Source organism: Podarcis raffonei, chromosome 2 (genome assembly GCF_027172205.1).
Source record: "Podarcis raffonei isolate rPodRaf1 chromosome 2, rPodRaf1.pri, whole genome shotgun sequence".
Classification (NCBI taxonomy): domain Eukaryota; kingdom Metazoa; phylum Chordata; class Lepidosauria; order Squamata; family Lacertidae; genus Podarcis; species Podarcis raffonei.
In genome coordinates, this window is record NC_070603.1 from 16776333 (window position 1) to 16795423 (window position 19091).

Below are 19091 nucleotides of genomic sequence, written 5' to 3' on the forward strand. Positions count from 1 at the left end.
CCGAATATAACCCAGTAAATCTTAAAAGGAATCGGACATCATTCCTGAACAATAAAATAATTTGCTTCTTTATAGAACACTGTGGATGATTACCCATCCCACAGTTAAAAAGATGAGAATACATGGTATGGTCATAGTGATGGTTTTGTCAAATAAAATAGCTTGTGATTGTATCCAGCTCCTGAAACGAGCTGTACGTATATAGACTCCTGGAAATGTTGGTCGGCCACAGCCAAGGCCAAAGCTTGTGACTCCTATCAGGTAATATTTGGTGGCATCTGGGAAATAGCACATAAGTGGTCCACCACTGTCTCCCTGGAACATGAAAAAGAAAGATGAGGATATGAGTGTTTCTTTTGTTATTGTTAAGCTTTAGGCTGCAGAAAATTGTGGCCCAATCGGTGTTACGTCTCATGAACTGTCAAAAGTGGTGCAAATGATCCAATTGAAAATAAATATTCTGACTATTTCACCACCACTGAGCCTTAATTTTAGACAGCATTCGAAACTCATTTTTCCAAGTGTGTCTTGCGACAAAGAATTTCATTAGTGCAAGCAGTTTCTGAGCTCTAAGCGCAATACTGTGCCTAAGATTTCAGATTAAAACTGCCCCCAAATCCAACCCTTTTGGACATCAGTCCTACAAGAAATATGCATACTAATAAAACAGGTATTAGAGGCCACTCCAAAACTAGCCCTATTGAATATTTTCCAAGACAACAACACACACACTACAAAGAACTCCTAAGCCACTTACTCTCAGCAGATAGGAGAGTCATAACCAGACACTGGAGGTACCTGTCAGGAGTAAACATGGACCACTGGTACCAAACTATATTGGGAAACAGCCCTACTAGAAAAGCTAAGCAGCAAACTGAAACTAATAGGGGCAAACAAGAGAGGATGTCTTTGCCCCACTCTATTACATATGTAGCCAACACACACACACCCCTCACACACAAACAAAACTCACTGCAATCAGCTAAATGCAACTAACCATGCTCGGGGCTCTCAAACCTCTCACACCGTCCACAAAAACAAAGACATAACCAAAGAACCTATCCTTGCAACACTGGCACAAACACACTGCACATACGCTAAGCAAAAGAATGAAAAATCACTACCTACCTCCTTTCTGACACCGAAAGTGAGAAAGGACTCTGAATTGAAAACAGATGTATGCACCCTTGCTAAGTATGAAAATTCTTTAATAAAAAAACTAATAAGAGTATGAAATTAAGGTATTGCTTGGCACCCTTAATGTCTTATTTTATCACATGAAGTACCATATACCAATTTCTATGCTTTGATTGCATTCTGCGTATTCCTTATGAGGTTTTATATAATCATGAAACAGACAGAGGAATAGAATTCTAACTCAGAATTCAAGGAATGTCTTGGGTTTCCTAACTGCTTTAGTGTTACTGCTATTTATTAAGGGACAAAACAATAACTTGACCTAACACCCATAGTATACAGTGATACGTCAAGTCTTAAAATGACATACACATCCCGACATCTTTACCTGACAAGTGTCAACACCTCCACTTTCAGAGCCAGCACAAAGCATGTCTTCTTTTTTGAGTGCCCCTCCGTACCAGTCATTCCTATTGCAGAGCTGCATTGGAATAATGTCTACTTCGGCTTCTTGTAATACACGTCTTTTTCCACCTGCAAGGAAAACAAGACAAAGCTGGAAGTATGCTTATTTTTGTTTAATATTGCCTGATATACACAGCAATACACAAAAGGGCTTTATATATTGGCAACTCTTGGGCCAGTAGTTTTCCTAAATCTAGTGCACTGGGCACTAGATTTTCTAAATCTCCTGTGCAGAACTAAGATAATCTACAATTGTTGCCAAAATGAAGCTTAAGAACCCTTCCAACACCTTGAGGTTGTAACGAATACTGTTCAGCTAACGCAGACCCCGGGTGCATACAAAGCTTTGAATATACTATCCTTAATCCTTGAGTGTGCTCTATTCTCCTTTCATCTTTCCAGCAGCACAATGTGACTGGATGAATGTTACCATCACCAGAACTAATCCCAGCACTGCATTAAGTTGTCAGTCAGGATCCTCCCAGTTTGCTCATTCTATTTACATGATGAGTAAAGTTGAACTTTACATCGTTATTGCAGACAGACAAAAGCGGACTTGTGGGACTGTTTGCTACAAACAGGTCACAGGGAAAGGAAGAGCTATTTCACACATTGCAGTGGTTAGGACTGTACCTATGAAGTTTTAGTATATGTTTAAACATAATGTATGAATGCGACAAATTGTTGTATCACCCAAGTATGCCAAGCAGAGAACTGATTAGCTTGCCATTCTCTAACACATCCTCTGAGCAATGTTTGAAATAGCCCCAAATGCACTTACAGCAAAGAAACTTACCTGAAATCACTAAACTTACTTCACCACAACTAGAAGTGGTTATTCTGAAGTAGGTTTACTCTTCCGACCAGCTTTGAAGGTAAGACTATGCAAATAATTTCCTGGTTCACAAGGTGATAAGGATTTTACAGCATTGTGAACGATTTTGTTGTACTGACAGATGGCCGCAACATTCACCCACCCGACAAAGTAAACTTCTACCACATGTCTGCTGAGAGCAGAGAAACAGAGCTGGCTGCAAAAAGGAGTGAAAGGGGCTCAGGGGCAGGCTCTGGCAAAAAATCCCAAACGGGAAACATTTCATTTTGGCTGACACCAGGGCTAACTCTCCAACAATTAGAGGGAAAACTAGAACATGGTACAGTGGTGCCTCGCAAGACGAAATTAATTCGTTCCGCAAGTTTTTTCTTCTTGCGAGTTTTTCGTCTTGCGAAGCAGTTTCCCATAGGAATGCATTGAAAATCAATTAATGCGTTCCTATGGAGACCGCCTTCAGACCAGGTCCGGGGACAGTCTGTCCCCGGACCTCTTCTGAAGGCTGGCGGGGGGAGGAGGACTTTTCTCCCCACCGCCAGCCTTCAGAACAGCCTTCTCCGCCGGCAGCCTTCAGAAGAGTTCCCACAGGGCTGCCTAGGCTGCGGATAGCAGCCTGCTGCCCGGCGCGAGGGGCGCTCTGAAGCAGAGCGCCCCTCGCGCGGGGCAGACATTCGCAGCTTGGTGAGCCCTGCAGGACTTCCCCGCAGGGCTCTCCAAGCTGCGGATAGCAGCCTGCTGCCCCACATGAGGGGCGCTATTAAGCAGAGCGCCCCTCACGCGGGGCATTCACAGCTTGGGGAGCCCTTCAGGACTTCCCCACAGGGCTCTCCAAGCTGCAGATAGCAGCCTGCTGCCCCACACGAGGCTGCGGATAGGGGTAGCAGGCTGCTATCCGCAAGCTGCGGATAGGGGCAGCAGGCTGCTATCCGCAGCTTGGAGAGCCCTACGGGGAACTCCTGCAGGGATCCCCAAGCTGCAGATGTCTGCCCGGCGTGAGGGGCGCTCTGAAGCAGAGCGCCCCTCGCGCAGGGCAGCAGGCTGCTATCCGCAGCCTAGGCAGCCGTGCGGGAACTCTTCTGAAGGCTGGCGGGGGAGAAGGGCTTTTCTTCCCACCGCCAACATTCAGAACAGCATTCTGAATGTTGGCGGTGGGGAGGAAAGCCCTCCTCCCACCGCAAGCCTTCAGGACAGGTCGGGGAACAGAGAAGAAGGCGCGCTGCGCTTCCCCGCTGTCCCCGGAGATTTCCCTATGGGCTTTCGTCTTGCGAAGCAAGCCCATAGGGAAATTCGTCTTGCAAAGCCGCTAAAAATCGGAAAACCCTTTCGTCTTGCGGGTTTTTCGTTTAGCGAGGCATTCGTCTTGCGGGGCACTACTGTATTTATCCAACCACCTTCAAATGCAGAGTCCCAGATCCTGTGCTAGGTAGTAGATAATCTCTGGTTATCTTTAGTTGAAGTACTTTATGGAAGTTTCTCCAACTATAAGAATATCATCACTTATGAAATCTGCATTAGGTTCTCAGGGTTCCTAAAAGAAGCCTTTTTAGACCACCAACCCATGAAAGTGTTAGTTTTGAAGGTTTATTTTAGCTGGTTATAACTGGAGACATTGCTTATCTGTGCAAGAATATCCATTGTGTGTTGCTTCCACAGTAGCCAAGAGAAAGTGTTACTTCCTTTTCATTATAAATTTAAACACCACAAAGGAAAAGATAAGGCAGAGGTGGACCTGCAGCTCAGTGGTAGCGCATGCACAAGATCCTATGTTCAATTCCTGGCACCTCTAGCCAAAGGCAGGTGATTCAAGAAAGATCTTTGCCAGGCACCCGGCAGAGTTTTTGCCAGTCAGAGAAGGCAATAATGGACATGGGAAACATAGTTTGACCTAGCGCAAGACAATTTTCTATGTTCCTATTTGTGGCACATTTGCTGAGCAAGTGGGGTTGTTCGTTTTGTTCCACTACCAGAAAAAGTTTCAAGGACATTTTGCCAAGGTTCGTAAAGGCATATTATCTGCATGAAGCACAACTTTGCTAAGATATCTCCCCATTTGGGACATCTGTTCAGTGCTTTAAACTGAAAATATCAGTTCAGTACGTGGGGGATCTAACAAGCAGTGCTTTGTACAATTGTTCACAGAAAAGTACCTCACTAGGGGTGATGTTTTCAGTCTCATGGCTGGATAGCATCCATCCAAAATTCTTACTAAAGAAGGTAGGAACACTGGACTTGCTGTGAATGTTTATTCTCCTCACTGGATGGAGATACATATACTGTACGCCCAAAAGTTGTCTTGCTGTTGTAGTGAAGTGGCAGCAGTATCTCTGACTCCCAGAAGTAGCAATTCAATATAAACAGAGTCTGGGGATAACCTTCCATCTTCTGCGTATGTTTTCGGCAGAGGAGGGCAATATTCCCACTTCAATGGGTTTTTGGATTATAAATCCTGTTTTCATTTAGCTCCATTACCTCCTAAAGCTATGTAAGGACCTCTCACTGAAGGGGCCAAGAATTTGCATAGCTCTACCTTCAAAGCAACCCTTTCCTAGATCACTTCCGTCCACTGCAAATAAAGAACATGCAGGCTAAATCCAAATTTATTTTCTCACTGCTGGCAACAACAACAAAAGAAAAGTATAGATTTACCTCTCTCCAGCGTTTTCCCCCAACCACTTATATAACATGAAGTCTCATTGGTCATAAGAAGCGGAGCCTCAGGTAAGCAGATGGGCTGAATATAATCATTGAATCTGATAGAGTCCATTAATTTAAACAAGGCAAGATCATTTTCAAAGGTTTTCTCCTGGAAATCGGAGTGCATAATGATAGCCCTGATCCGGCTCTTCACAGTATAAGGCTGGTACCTATAAAGATGATGCAGTCCCAACACAGCCTTCCAAAACTCGGGGAACCTAGAATAAAATCCTTTGTGAAGTCAATGATCACTATAAAATTACAACTTTACAGACTGAGACTTGAGAGTTGTCTCTTCCTTCACATCCCCTGCAAAACCATTAAGCATGTAACCAGACTCTGATCAGATGATGAGAGAATGGCTGAGATTGCTCCAAATGATAACATAAATATAACAAGTAACACATATATTATGTCCAGATAAGAGTAATACTTCTTAAAACAAATTCATAACGTGTGCAACAGCAATAATTCAATTAAATTCAAGAATTGTCCTCAAGCAAACTTGGAATCTGACAATGATACAGTACAATAGAATCATGGAGTTGGAAGGGACCCTGAAGATCTAGTCCAAACCTCTGCAATGCAGGAATATGCAGCCGTCCCTTACGGGGATCAAACCTGCAACCTTTGTGTTATCAGCACCATGTTCTAACCAACTGAACTATCCGGCTGACAAAATTACTGTGCTTAATAATGAGTGCAAATACTTTTCCTATCTGAGCCATTCAGCAGAAGGCTGGTTTTCTTATGCCAATTACTGCCTATGCAAATTCTACTCCGAATCATCGAAAGCTGTTCTTTTTGGAAACTAAAATAATCACAGCAACTTGGAAGATAAGGTTCATAGCCAAAGAATGGCCTGAATAAGTGTGTGTTCCCACAGCAGTTTCTTGAGCAGCACCTGTCCAAGCCTAAACTGCTGACCTCTTGAAAGTGAGAGAAGCTATGTGTGAATCCATATGGGTATGGCTATTCCAAGCTGCTTACTAGAAACCATGGCCAATATTATTAGAATAGCTTCCATTGGCATGAATGGGAGGGTTTTTTTAATCCATGTAAATAGCAGGCATGGTGGCACAATCCAGATTTGGACTGCAGCAGGGCAGTGGGTTAGAGTGCCAACTTTACAATCACTACACCTATTATTTACTTTAAAATCATTATTAATGTACTTGAATACAAGATGGTAACAAGATGATAAGTCAATTCTGCATATTTTGTGCTGTAGTACTACAGCCCTCTTCTAAGGGACGCGGGTGGCACTGTGGGTTAAACCACAAAGCCTAGGACTTGCCGATCAGAAGGTCGGAAGTTTGAATCCCTGCGACAGGGTGAGCTCCTGTGGCTTGGTCCCAGCTCCTGACAACCTAGCAGTTCGAAAGCACGTCAAAGTGCAAGTAGAGTTAGGGTTAGGGTAACCTGCGGGAAGGTAAATGACATTTCCATGCGCTGCTCTGGTTCGCCGGAAGCGGCTTAATCATGCTGGTCACATGACCTGGAAGCTGTACGCCAATAAAGCGAGATGAGAGCCGCAACCCCAGAGTCGGCCATGACTGGACCTAATGGTCAGGGGTCCCTTTACCTTTACTTTACTATAGCCCTCTTCAGGTATTCCAAAAGTGGCTAAAGTAAGCATAGGAGAAGGAGAGAGCCTGCTGTCTGTCCCCAGCCCCCAAATAACCTTCTGACTCCCTCTATGCGTTCCACGGAAAATGTCTGAGGAAGCGTCTTATACTTGTGTGGAAAATGCTAATGCACGCTCTTCCCCTTCCCAAGCTTACTCCACTCAAATTATGAATGCTTGAAAAGGACCTATGTGAAAGTTTTGTGACCCTTGCTACAAAACAATGTGAGCAAAATAAAAAAGGGGAGTGCAATGTTAAGAGCACTGAGAACCAGTGTTCACTGAATAAAAAGGATTATCAGGAAAACGTGGAATCATCCTCCTTTCTGCTATATACTCTTTATACAGCCAGGGTAAGTTATTTTGTTTTAGACTAAGCTGACTATTCAGAATTTTTATAAGGGTGAGCGTGATCAATATTGCAAAGCAAAATTTAAAAGGACAAATAATAAAGCATCTTGTCATCATGAACAGGTTGGTATTTTTTCCCAGGCAAACTGCAGCAGATGCAACAAACGCACGCCATAACTTTCTAAGCAGTACCTTTGCAGTCTAGTCTGACAAACCAGTTCAGGGAGACAAGATGGATTCACAAATAATGTACAAATATTTATTTGTCTTACAGATTTTTTCAAGTTCAGCCAATGTATTTGCATATTTTTCTTTCACCTAAAATTGATAGAAAAACTTTCAGAATCAAAGGATACATACGTCCACTCTTTAATGCAGTGTGCTGCTGTCAGCACTGAGTTGTGGTTAATTAAAGATCCACCACACATGTGCTGATATCCTATGCCAAAGTGGAAAACTTGAAGACTGACTTGCCAAGGCCATGCTCCAAGTTGAGCATCATGTCCACCTATAATCCGAGACCCTGCTGGTATCTCATCCACAATAGGCCTTGTTCCACAAGCTAGAAACAAAACACAGTTAAAATGGTGAAAAGTCATGCTTGTTAAGTGCCTCATAAAATGAGGCATTCAGATAAAAAAGTGGCTAAGGAGCAATATTCCTGCTGGTGAAGAACTCAGATAAGCATGCAAAGACTGTTCTAAACTTTACTTAATTTTATTCAGAAAAAAGAAGTCAAACGATATTTTTAGGAGATAAAGAGTGAAATTCAAAGTATGATTAAACAGATAGCATAACTTAATGAAGACTGTTGCACTTTTCCATGTTTCCCCCCTGAAACTTAATTAAAGGAATTGAAAAAGGATATGAAGTGCATTATCCTGCAGTGTTAGAGGACTTAATTTCTAACATTAAGAGAAAAATAGCAGTAAGGTCTTTAAAAGAGAAATGGTTTGTGTATGTTTACTGCATGAGACACATTTGGTAAACAAGCATCAGAAATACATGAATAAGCAGGTAGATCATGTTTTGTTTTCATTATTTGATTTTAAAGTAAAAGGATAAGTTATTTTCATTGCTAACAATATGCCATTTGAGGCAATTCAGTATTAAAGAGATTAGGAAGGTAGAACTGAACTGTACTGCTAAAAGGAATGAGACTGGGAGAAGAATGGGCATTAATGTATTATTGCATTGCCACCCCAACTTCCGAGCTGTGCAGGATTCCCTCTCTTTACCCAGGGTTCGGTTTCCTTGGAATGAGGGATACAGGAGCCTGTGTGGTGTCTTGAGGGCGGGGCTTTTTTTCTCAGCTGGAACTCCCTGGAACTCAATTCAGGTACCTCTCAGGTGGGCGCCATTGCCATTATTAAGAGAACAAGGGTGAGTTCCAGCACCCCCTTTCCTAGAAAAATAGCACTGTTTGAGGGTATAATATACATATACAGTGGTACCTCGGGTTAAGTACTTAATTCATTCCGGAGGTCCGTACTTAACCTGAAACTGTTCTTAACCTGAAGACCACTTTAGCTAATGGGGCCTCCTGCTGCTGCCGCGCCGTCAGAGCACGATTTCTGTTCTCATCCTAAAGCAAAGTTCTTAACCTGAAGCACTATTTCTGGGTTAGCAGAGTCTGTAACCTGAAGCGTATGTAACCTGAAGCGTATGTAACCTTAAGCGTATGAAACCCGAGGTACCACTGTACAGTCATACCTCGGGTTGAATAAGCTTCATGTTGAGTGCGTTCGAATTGCGCTCTGCGGCAACCCGGAAGTAACGGAGCGCATTACTTCCGGGTTTCGCCGCTCGCGCATGCGCTCAAAATGACGTCATGTGCAGAAGTGGCGAAAAGCGACGCGCGAGTGCGCAGACGGGCCGTCACTAGTTACGTTTGCTTCTGGATGCGAACGGGGCTCCGGAACGGATCCCGTTCGCATCCCGAGGTACCACTGTATTTAACATGGGCCCAAGATGGAGGTGCTCACAAGCATTAACACCCCAGAAGGGTTTTCTTCTCCAATAGCCCCAGCCTTGGATTCAAGCTGGAACCAGGCGGGGCTCTCCCTCTTCTGCCTGCTTCTAGCCCAGCTCACAATACACTCTCTCCAATTGTCCTCCTCACTCCAGGCCACTGGCCTGACCCACCCGCTAGAGTTAACCCCCCACCCCCAAAACAACACCCATGCAATCTCGTTCGCAAGATACCAGCCGTGAGCCCCGGGGCTTTTCGACTCCGCCAACTGCGGCCAGCGCCGTTTGCCAGCGGAGGGGAGGGAAGGACCAGTGGCTTCGCTGCTCTGCCCTCCGCCCGAGCGAACCCTCACGGCAGGTGCACGTGGCCCAGCAATGTGAGCAGCGTCCCCGCTAGGGAGCGCGCGCCGCTTTCAAATATAACGTAAAAGTCGGCTTCTGCGGACGTGACCCGGTGGCTGCCGGGACTCGTAGTTCGGAGAGCTTTCTCCTCGCCCCCCCCCACCCGGACGAGGACGTCGCGCGCAAGCGCAGCAGCAAGAGCAGCCTCTGCCGGCCTTCGGGACGCCCTGGTGTGAGGGAGACCTTGCCCGAGGCCGGCTTCCTCGACGCCAAAGCCGGGCAGCCTGGCCCACCTTTCGTAGGGATGACAGAGGGCTGGACCCCCGGCGGAGCCTCGCACAGCAGCACTAGCGCCGCCACCAAGGAAGCGGCTGAGGGGCCAGAGAGGAGCCGCCACCGCCACCGCATCGCCAAGAAAAACGGCGGGCGGCTCTTTCCCCGCCCCCTGACGTCACATAAGCGGCACATGATTGGCAGGAAGCGGCCGCGCGCGAGGCTTTTAAATCACATTTCACCGCGTTTTCACCCCCCACTTCCCTTTGCCATCATTTCCCCTTTATCGTTTTATGAAATTGTGCTTCCCTGCGCATTTTCTCTTTGGTGTATCCGAATTTCTCCCCAGTAAATGTAGGAAGACGCTTGGAAAATAGGGAGAGGTGTGTAATGGGAAGCACTTGCAAGGAAGGGGCTAGAGATGGGGAACCTCTACTCAGATTCTAATTTACTGAGCCCTACGTGCCAAAGATAGGGAACCTCTACTCAATAGTCTGATCTGTCTGCCCAATCACAATGTTCCATCCCATAATTCATATGTGTTCACTTCGCTCCACCAACCTCCTCCACGTCATCCCTGCTCTTTTTCCATGGCTCGCTCCAAAGTGAAATGAAATGGTGAGGACTCCAGCCATTGGGAGGAGGTGGAGGGAAAGCAAATGAAGAAACCCCAGCTCAGCCACTCAGTGTGTGTATTTGGCTTTGGCCCCATCCGGTCTGCAGTTCCCCAAAGGTTACCTCTAAAAATGAAGCCCCACCTCCTGGTGAAAAATGGTCCCCACCATGCTATTTGCAAATAAAATTGTCACGTAAGATTTCACAGATCACTAATTGTACTAATGGTAAACATCAACTTGTTTGCTTTATCAAAATAATAATAATACAAATTATATATTTTTAAATGCACTAATAACAGTGCAATCCTACATCTAGTCAGAACTGATTCCCACTGAATTCAGTGAGGCTTACTGTCAACTAAATAGGTACTAGATTGCCTTATGACTATTTATTTTCGGATTAAGAACAAATATTTTCAGTTAGGGTTGATTGAATTTAAATAACAAACCAACAGCTGACTAATGGGTTGATATTGTTAAATATATTAAAATCAGTTGTGGGGTTTTTGAGGAACTTTACCTTTTATAGAACAAGGTGAAAGATTACCCACTTCACAGTCAAAAAGATCAGGACACACTTAATGTTCACAGTGCTGGTTTTACCACGTAGATGTGAAACTATCCAGTCTGAAAAATGACTTGTACCAAGATAGATTCCTGGATACTTTTGCTGGCCACAGCTAACGCTTGAGATGGTGATTCCTATCAAATAATATTTGGAAACATTTGGGAAATAGCACATCAAAGGTCCACCACTGTCCCCCTGGAACATGAAAAATATAAAATGAAAATTTTAGTGTTGCTTATGTATTTTAAAGTTTTAGTATGCAGAGGGACTGAAACTAATCAGTCTGAACAGTGCATTTCATGTCAAAAGAAAACAATGCTTTTCTAGGAAACACAGATAAATCTTGAAATCTTTGATTGGGTAATCTCACTTTGGCTGGGTTATAGTACCTGCAGGTAAGTTGCTTACAAAACCTTACCATGTGTTCTGAAAAGTCCAGCTACATGGTCAATAAACTTAAGACTTAAAATCAAGCGGAAATCCTAAGAATACAATATGTTCTAACAATTCTTCGCTCTCATAACATGGTGGTGCTGCACAGATTATGTGAAAGACAAACCCCTTTTTGCTTTCACGTTGCTTTTTTGTTTGGAAGCAAAGTGGTGCAAGTGTTCAAATTAGAAAAAAAATATGGCTCCTCTAATCTTACCCTTTCACCACTCAGCTAAAGAAGGTCTGCAACTTATGTGGGGGTTACATTCCAGGGATCACGCTTAAAGCCAAAATTGCGTACAGTCAAAACCTGCTGGATTTTGGGGCGGCCAAAATCACTTTCCCTGGAACCCCATCCCCTTTTTATTTTTTGCCACATATATAAAACTGAATGTGCACAAGTTGTGAGCTTACTATAGTTATATTTGATGAAAAATTGGTATTAATGGTAACATGTTTTCAACCACAACTGGAATCAGTTTCTTTCCATATCTACAGTACAAAAAAGTAGTTGCCCTTTCACCCTTCACGTCCCCTCTCCTCCCCACCCTTTTAAAGTCTATGAATCTGCAGACAAGAACTTGTGTGTGTTCTAGATTTTTACAGTGCTGAGAGCACGTTCACAAACAATATTATCTCACTTGAATTTTACATGGATGTAATCCGAGACCAGGGAGAAGAATCGGTAGAAGAAGGTTGGAAGAAGTTTAAAGACTATCTACAGAAACATTGCAAAATTGAGGAATGTTAGAAGGATGTTGGATTGAAGTTATGTGGTTTTAGCAGTAATGTTATAAAGGAGTATGTAAAAATGGGTTGTCAACAGGTGAGAATGTAAAGTCACAACATATTAAGATAAATGATTAAGATAAAAACAAAGATGGAAAAGATTTGCTGAATTAACTAATTGAACTAGAATACAAAAAAGGGAGGTGTGAGGAAGTCAAGGAAACAAGTAAATGAAAGATAAGTTATGGAAAAATTGATTTGTTTTTAATTTTTATTTTTCAGTTTTTTGTAATTTTTTGTTTTATTATTTTTCTTTTTTCATGTTTGTAATTCTTGAAATGTTAATAAATATTATTAAAAAAAAGAATTTTACATGGATGTCTCTATTGTCTATTTTATCACACAATGTAATATTAATTTTTATTTTGTAAATTTACTTAGTACTTTGACATCCTACTGGGCAATATAATTTGTCTAAGCAAGCCACATGACAGCATCTGTTGGCAATGTGGTTTACAGTGGAAATATCTCTGTTTTACCTGACAGGTGTTTTCATGTCCGCTTGCAGAGTCAGCACAAATTACATCCCTTGATATTCCATGCCCTGAATACCAGGGATGTCTGGCACAGATGTACAGTGGTATAATGTCTACCTGAGATTCTTGTAATATATATTTCAAATCACCTGTAAAGAAAACACAAAGTATTACTGGAAGTATGTTTGTGTTCAACCTTCTGGGTCCAGTACAAATGTTATAAGCCTGATGCAGCAGACCTTCATCCCCTTGTGCAGAATCTACATGTGTTATCAAACAAGGCTTAGAATTCCTTCTAACATTTTGGAGAAACAGAAAATTTTGTCAGCTAAAACATGAAACTGTAGATGTGATCTCATTTATCCTTGTGTGACTGTCATACTGTGTGACCTGTGGGGGTTGTTATTTTTTATTTTGTTAACAGTACATGAGATTGGCAGGCTGCTGTATTTTTCTTTTTCTTTACTGTGGTACTTTCCTTTTATATCTTTCCAATGATGCAATCTTTAAGTGAGCAGCCTGTGTGCCTGGGGGTAAAGATGGTGCAAGAAGTCGAGACCACATCATGCATATGGATAACAATTCATACATTAATACAGTGCAATTCTATGGTACCTTTGAGGATATTCTAGAGGCCGTAGGAAAGGTTGGATATACTTCTCAGACATCAGAGAAAATAATCATTTGTAATGGTGCATGTTTGTTCTCGAAGATACAAACATAAGTCTGACCAAACTGCGGGAGGCAGTGGAAGACAGGAGTGCCTGGCGTGCTCTGGTCCATGGGGTCACGAAGAGTCGGACACGACTAAACGACTAAACAACAACAAATGGTGCTAGGAAACAGGGCCACACCTCCAAAGTCATTAGCAACGGAATCATTCTTGCCCCTACTGAATCAGGAGTCCACAATTTCCCACTTTCATCCTGCCAGCTACTGATATAAGCAACGAAGAGACAAGGGTCAACCACAGGAGGAGACTTCTAGCAGTATAATAAGGCTGAGATGTTTCATAAGGCAATACAGGACCAGGACAATTTTGGGTGTCTCTTCTGAGGCACTCCGCCCACCCCACCTGGATTTGGGATGAAAGATCATGTAAAAGTGTGCGTGTGAGGAGGTTAAGTTGTAAGCAAGTACAATTTGTGGTATAATTACTGGCCGTGGGCTACATCGGTGGCGGACACCATTGCACCTGCAAGCACCCTCTGGCACCTGCAAAAGATACCTACTAACAAATGGACACAGTGAAAATCCAGATAGAAACCAGACTTCAAAGTTCTCTGCTGGCTGCATTTATGCTGAACATTCCTCCTTTCAAAACTCAGTTCCAAAAGGATGCAAGCCCCCCTCTATTCACTTCGGGGCAGAAAGAGTACAGGATGTAAAAAGTGACAACACTACAGAGACTGATGGTGGTTGAGTTTAGGTGGGGCCACAGAGCCCACATGTTCAATCCCTGCCCCCGGTTTTTAATTGTTTGGCTTTTTCAAGGGTTTGGGGTCCCCCTCCCCAAAAAACATTGCCCAGTCAATAATGAGACTAGGAACAAAACTGAACTTCAATAAATTTATGTATCATCCTGACAGCCAGCAGCAAGCGAAACCCAGGTTTTCCTCAGGTGATATAAATCTCAATGTATTGATATCAACAAAGCTTTCTGTGTTCACTAAAACAGTGTTTCTCAAACTTGGGTCTCCAGCTGTTTTTGGACTACAACTCCTATCATCCCTAGATAGCAAGACCAGTGGTCAGGGATGATGGGAATTAAAGTCCGAAAATAGCTGGAGACCCAAGTCTGGGAAACACTGCACTAAACTAATATTAGATTATTCAGAAGGGACAGAAACAAAAGATTTACCTTTCTCCTCTTTTCCCACCCATCCACTTATATAACATGGGTTCTTGTCTGTCACTAGAAGAGGAATGTCAGGTAAGCAGATGGGCTGAATATAGTCATCGTATTCGACAAACTTTATTAATTCAAATAAGGCAATGTCATTGTCATAGCTGTTCACTTTGAAATGAGAATGGACCACAATTTCTCTCACCCGGCGATTTATAGTATAAGAATGACGTTTATAAAGATGACGTAAGCCAATCACAACTCTCCAGTACTCCGGGTTCCTAGGACAAAAAAAACCCTTGTATGGTTATTACAAAATTGCTGCTTAAGAGAATTTTAACTTTGAGCAACACCATAAGAAAGCTCAAAACATACAGTAATAATTCCACTTGAATTAAAATACTTCCCTTAAACAAAAAAGAATAGAAATTATTTTGGCAAACTATTCCATACAAATAGCAATGTTATAACTGGCTTTTCATTCAGCAGGGGATTGATTTTATGACTGCAATAAAGTGGTACCTCAGTTCTCAAACATCTCTGTTGACGAACCTTTCAGAACCCAAACACCGAAAACCCAGAAGTAAATGCTTCTGTTTTCAAACGCGCCTTGGAAGTCAAACAGCTTCTGCTGCATGTTTTTCAATTCAAATTTCCTCTTTGAGCTTGCAGCCAGCCCTTTGCACCTCAGTTATTAAATGTTTCAGAAGTCAAATGGTCTTACAGAACAGATTACATTTGAGAACCGAGGTACCATTGTAATTCCTCATGGAAACTATAATCAGAATCAGAGCAAGTTCTATGTGCTCAACAGGTAATTTAACCTTGTGTTTATTGAGCAGCAGTTGTCTCATGCTGCATGGTAAGGTTTTTTTTGAAACTGAGTGAGTGAAGCTTCATAAACAGTTATTTGGTATGGGAAACTGCTGCTCAAAGTCCAGAATCACCCTTGAAAAACAGTATAAGAACCTGGCAGGATGGGGTAAGTGCTGAGAGTGCCATGTATAAGCTAAGCTGCCTAGTAACCTCACATACTGGTGATGAAGTTGTTGAATCACCATGTGTAGCTACACCTTCATAAGGTCCAGTGAAATCAATAAACGCCCCCCCATGGAAGTTCTTCAAGATGGTTGTATGAATCACCATTCAGAACTTGTGCATCTTTAAGTTCTAAATCACACGCTTCAGATCCAGTGTAACCTGCCATCCTTATTCCTTTTGGAAAATGTAAGAAAGATTGAATATTATTTGAGATAGTGTTGAACTGATGGCACTGGATCAATTACACAGGTCTTCATGAGATGACACATCACTTGGATAACATGGACAATTGAAGGTGCCACTCAACACACCTGGCAGCAGCGTAAGTGACTTGTAAAGTACACAAAAATCTCAAATAGCATAAAAAACATTCTTATACAGTATGCAGTAATTCTAAAGCACTGGACCCATGATTTAAACATAGCTTACTCTGAGTATGTTTTCGGAAACTGTATTCATAAAATGATAATATTATTTAAGATTTGTGAGAAGCCTACCAAAACGATGTTCACAGAATACTGACATCAAGACAGGCTATAGCCAAGCAACCAAGAAAAAAAAGGGGGGGGGGAAGAACCCACACATTTTTTCCATTATACCTAAAACGGACAAGATAAAATATAAAGATACATACACCCATTCTTTAATGCAGTGTGCTGCTGTCAATACTAAGTTGTTACTAATTAAAGATCCACAACATCTATGACGATACCCGCCTTGAAAAACACGATAAATTTGAAGACTAACAAGCCATGGCCATGACCCGAGCTGAGCCTCATTATCACCTACTATCTGAGTCCCAGTTTTTTTCTCATCTATAAGAGGCCTTGTTCCACAACCTAAAAAACAAAACACAGTTATATTGGTGAGATGCAATGTATTTAAGTGTTCCATAAAATACAATCTGCATCCAGCAAAATGCTTAGAGCCACCGCTTTAAACTGATTGGTTCAGTACAGCAATTCCCTAAACAGACCACCTGTTGGAGAGCTGAAGCAAACCCATTTTGACTCACCATCCCTTGTTATCAGAAGTGAATCCAAAATAATTTCACAGCTTCTTTGTTTCTCAGAATAAAAGGACACATACTTGCAGGATGATATCCCAATGTTCAAAAGACAGCGTAATCCATGTGCTTTGTTTATATACTACAATTTATTCAGTATCAGGGCAGTATTCATAGTCTTCCCTCCTCATGTTATCCACACAACAGCATTGTCATGCTCAGGGAGCTTGGTTGGCTTAGGGGACAATCCAAACCCAAGATCCACAGGATGTGCAAATTAAAATCCAGTGGATCTCCAGGTCAGCTGGTCAATTCATGGAGTTGGGCTATATATCTTAAGTATAAGGAGTTAATGGTACTTGCCTGACCAAGTTGAGTGAAGATCCAAGTTCAACATAGGCTGTCCATTTTTAGGGCTGGACAGCCTATGCTGAACTTGGAGCTTCACTCAGCTTGGTCAGTCCAGTTCCATTAACTCCTTAAGATTGCTCTCTTGGTGTCTATTTGAACTCAGGTCTCCCCAGCCATAAAGGTAAAGCGACCCCTGACCATTAGGTCCAGTCGTGACCAACTCTGGGGTTGCGGCACTCAACTCATCTTGCTTTATTGGCCGAGGGAGCCGGCGTACAGCTTCCGGGTCATGTGGCCGGCATGACTAAGCCGCTTCTGGCAAACCAGAGCAGCACACGGAAACACTTTTACCTTCCCGCCGGAGCAGTACCTATTTATCTACTTGCACTTTGATGTGCTTTCGAACTGCTAGGTTGGCAGGAGCAGGGACCGAGCAACAAGAGCTCACACCGTTGCTGGGATTCGAACCGCAGACCTTCTGATTGGCAAGTCCTAGGCTCTGTGGTTTAACCCACAGTGCCACCTGCATCCCCTCCCCAGCCATAGTTCAATGCTAACAGGCTACATCATACTGATTGGCATACACTTCATCCCCCCCCCCAGGCCTTCACAAAAAATGTCTGCTATCAATGTAACGTCAAGATAAACCGGGTTATGATCACATTGTTAAGATCATCACATTGTCCTTGCACAAAAGCCCAGAGGCTGTGGAAGCAGCGCCCTTGAAACAGCACCTCAAAGTGGGTGCTGCTGCTGACGTGCGCTTCTCTTCCAACTTGGGCAAATTAGGACAAATGCCGACACAGGGCAACGTTGGACGTAACACGGCTTAATGATGCCCTTTGCAAAAAGCGTGTCCGTGCAGAGACGCGCTTCAAAAATATCTTTCCGCTGCGACTTAAACCTTAACTACGGCAATTCCCCGTCCCTCTGCCTAGAAATGTACTCTCACAAGCAGCTCCACGTGCCTCAAACTCTACGCAAAACACCGCGTGCAAATCCGTTGCCCGATTCCCACGTGAAGGATCACGCCTTCACATCGGACACCCGAAACGCCACCTGCTTTGTACTGGAGGCTGCCGGGAGTTGTAGTTCAGAGAGGGTGAAGCGTACTCCATGCGCAGGCGCAGTTACTAGCTTCGGCCGTGACGGCGCCCGAGCGCTCAAATGTGAGGGAACCCGCCCGGCCCACAAAGGGTTTCGACGCCGGCGCTCACCGTGTGTAGGGACCCCGGAAGGTCGGGCTCCTGGCGGTGGTCCATACAGCAGCACGAGCAGAGCCAGTGAGAGCGCGGGGCGAAGCCTACGCCGCATCGTCCCTCGAGGGAGAAAAAAATGGCGGCCAACCCGCCGCCTTTCCCGCTCCTCGGCCGGAGCGACGCTGGGAGCGTCACGTGACGGGGCGCGCGGCGGCCTCACGCTTAAGCATTTTCGGCAGGTTGTCTTTGTGGGAGACGGAAGCCTGCGCAGGGAAAAGGGGGCGCGGGACCCGGGGAAGAACAAAGTATTTTAAATACCGACCCCAATCCTTCAGCAGTTCTTATAATAACTAGCTGGCAGGGTTCAGGTGCAGAACTTGCGTATCAACAGCGAGTTGGGGAAAGCTGGCTTTTGCAACATTCAGAGTACCTATCAAGAGGAAAGGTGCCGTGCTTTGTAATAAAATATATATATATATATATATAATAAATAGATAAATAAAACTGTCATCTTCATGTCAGGCTGATGGCCCTTACGCATTTTCTTGATGGGTGTGGTTTTGCTGCTGCTGCTAATTTATTAAGTCTGTGAAATGCGGCGAAGTTCACCTGGCATCTACATTATACACCTTTAGGCGCCAGGCAAAAACATCTCTTTTTAACCAGCCCTTTGGTTGACCTGATCGAAATCCTATACACTTTTAAAATGTGGCTCTTTTTTGGGGGGTTGTTATTGGGTTATTGTTCTTATTTTGATTTTATATATTGTGATCTTTTATGTGAACCATCCTGAGACCTCTGGGTATAGTGCGGTATATAAATTCAATAAAAGAGAAATTATTTATACCCTGCCCATCTGGTTGGCTTTCCCCAGCCATTCTGGGCAGCTCCCAACAGAATATTAAAAGCAAACACCAAACATTAAAAACTTCCCTAAACAGGGCTGCCTTCAGATGTCTTCTGAAAGTTGGCTTATTCCTTGACATCTGATGAGAGGGCATTCCACAGGGCGGGCGCCACTACCGAGAAGGCCCTCTCCCTGGTTCCCTGTAACCTCACTTCTCGCAGTGAGGG

General features: G+C 43.5%; 1 protein-coding gene across 3 annotated transcripts; it reads right to left on the reverse strand.

Moving 5' to 3' along the window:
- Positions 1-52: 52 nt before the first annotated feature.
- On the reverse strand, positions 53-18421 carry LOC128407120 (transmembrane protease serine 12-like). Of its 3 annotated transcripts, XM_053375108.1 has the most exons (6): positions 18036-18421; positions 16096-16300; positions 14436-14701; positions 12578-12723; positions 10830-11072; positions 7563-7668 (listed from the first exon to the last, which is right to left on the reverse strand). In XM_053375108.1, exons 1-5 carry the CDS (start codon positions 18130-18132, stop codon positions 10833-10835), a joined length of 954 nt encoding a protein of 317 aa, XP_053231083.1. In that variant the 5' UTR covers positions 18133-18421; the 3' UTR covers positions 7563-7668; positions 10830-10832. The 3 variants fall into 3 exon arrangements, with proteins under 3 accessions (XP_053231082.1, XP_053231084.1, XP_053231083.1); XM_053375107.1 differs by lacking the exons at positions 10830-11072; positions 12578-12723; positions 14436-14701; positions 16096-16300; positions 18036-18421 and adding exons at positions 53-315; positions 1526-1671; positions 5081-5346; positions 9713-9859 and having other exon boundaries at positions 7467-7668; XM_053375109.1 differs by lacking the exons at positions 10830-11072; positions 12578-12723; positions 14436-14701; positions 16096-16300; positions 18036-18421 and adding exons at positions 53-315; positions 1526-1671; positions 5081-5346; positions 9287-9524 and having other exon boundaries at positions 7467-7668.
- Between the last annotated feature and the right edge of the window lie 670 nt (positions 18422-19091).

What these genes read in the sequence shown, in the direction of transcription:
- LOC128407120 (XM_053375107.1), bottom strand. Translation starts at nt 9,827, where the DNA reads ATGCGGTGGCGGTGGCGGCTCCTCTCTGGCCCCTCAGCCGCTTCCTTG. An exon ending in CTCTGTCATCCCTACGAAAG is followed by an intron (nt 7,669 to 9,712) that starts GTGGGCCAGGCT and finishes TTTTGTTTCTAG; the next exon opens with CTTGTGGAACAAGGCCTATT. An exon ending in GGGGAAAACGCTGGAGAGAG is followed by an intron (nt 1,672 to 5,080) that starts GTAAATCTATAC and finishes TTTTCCTTGCAG; the next exon opens with GTGGAAAAAGACGTGTATTA.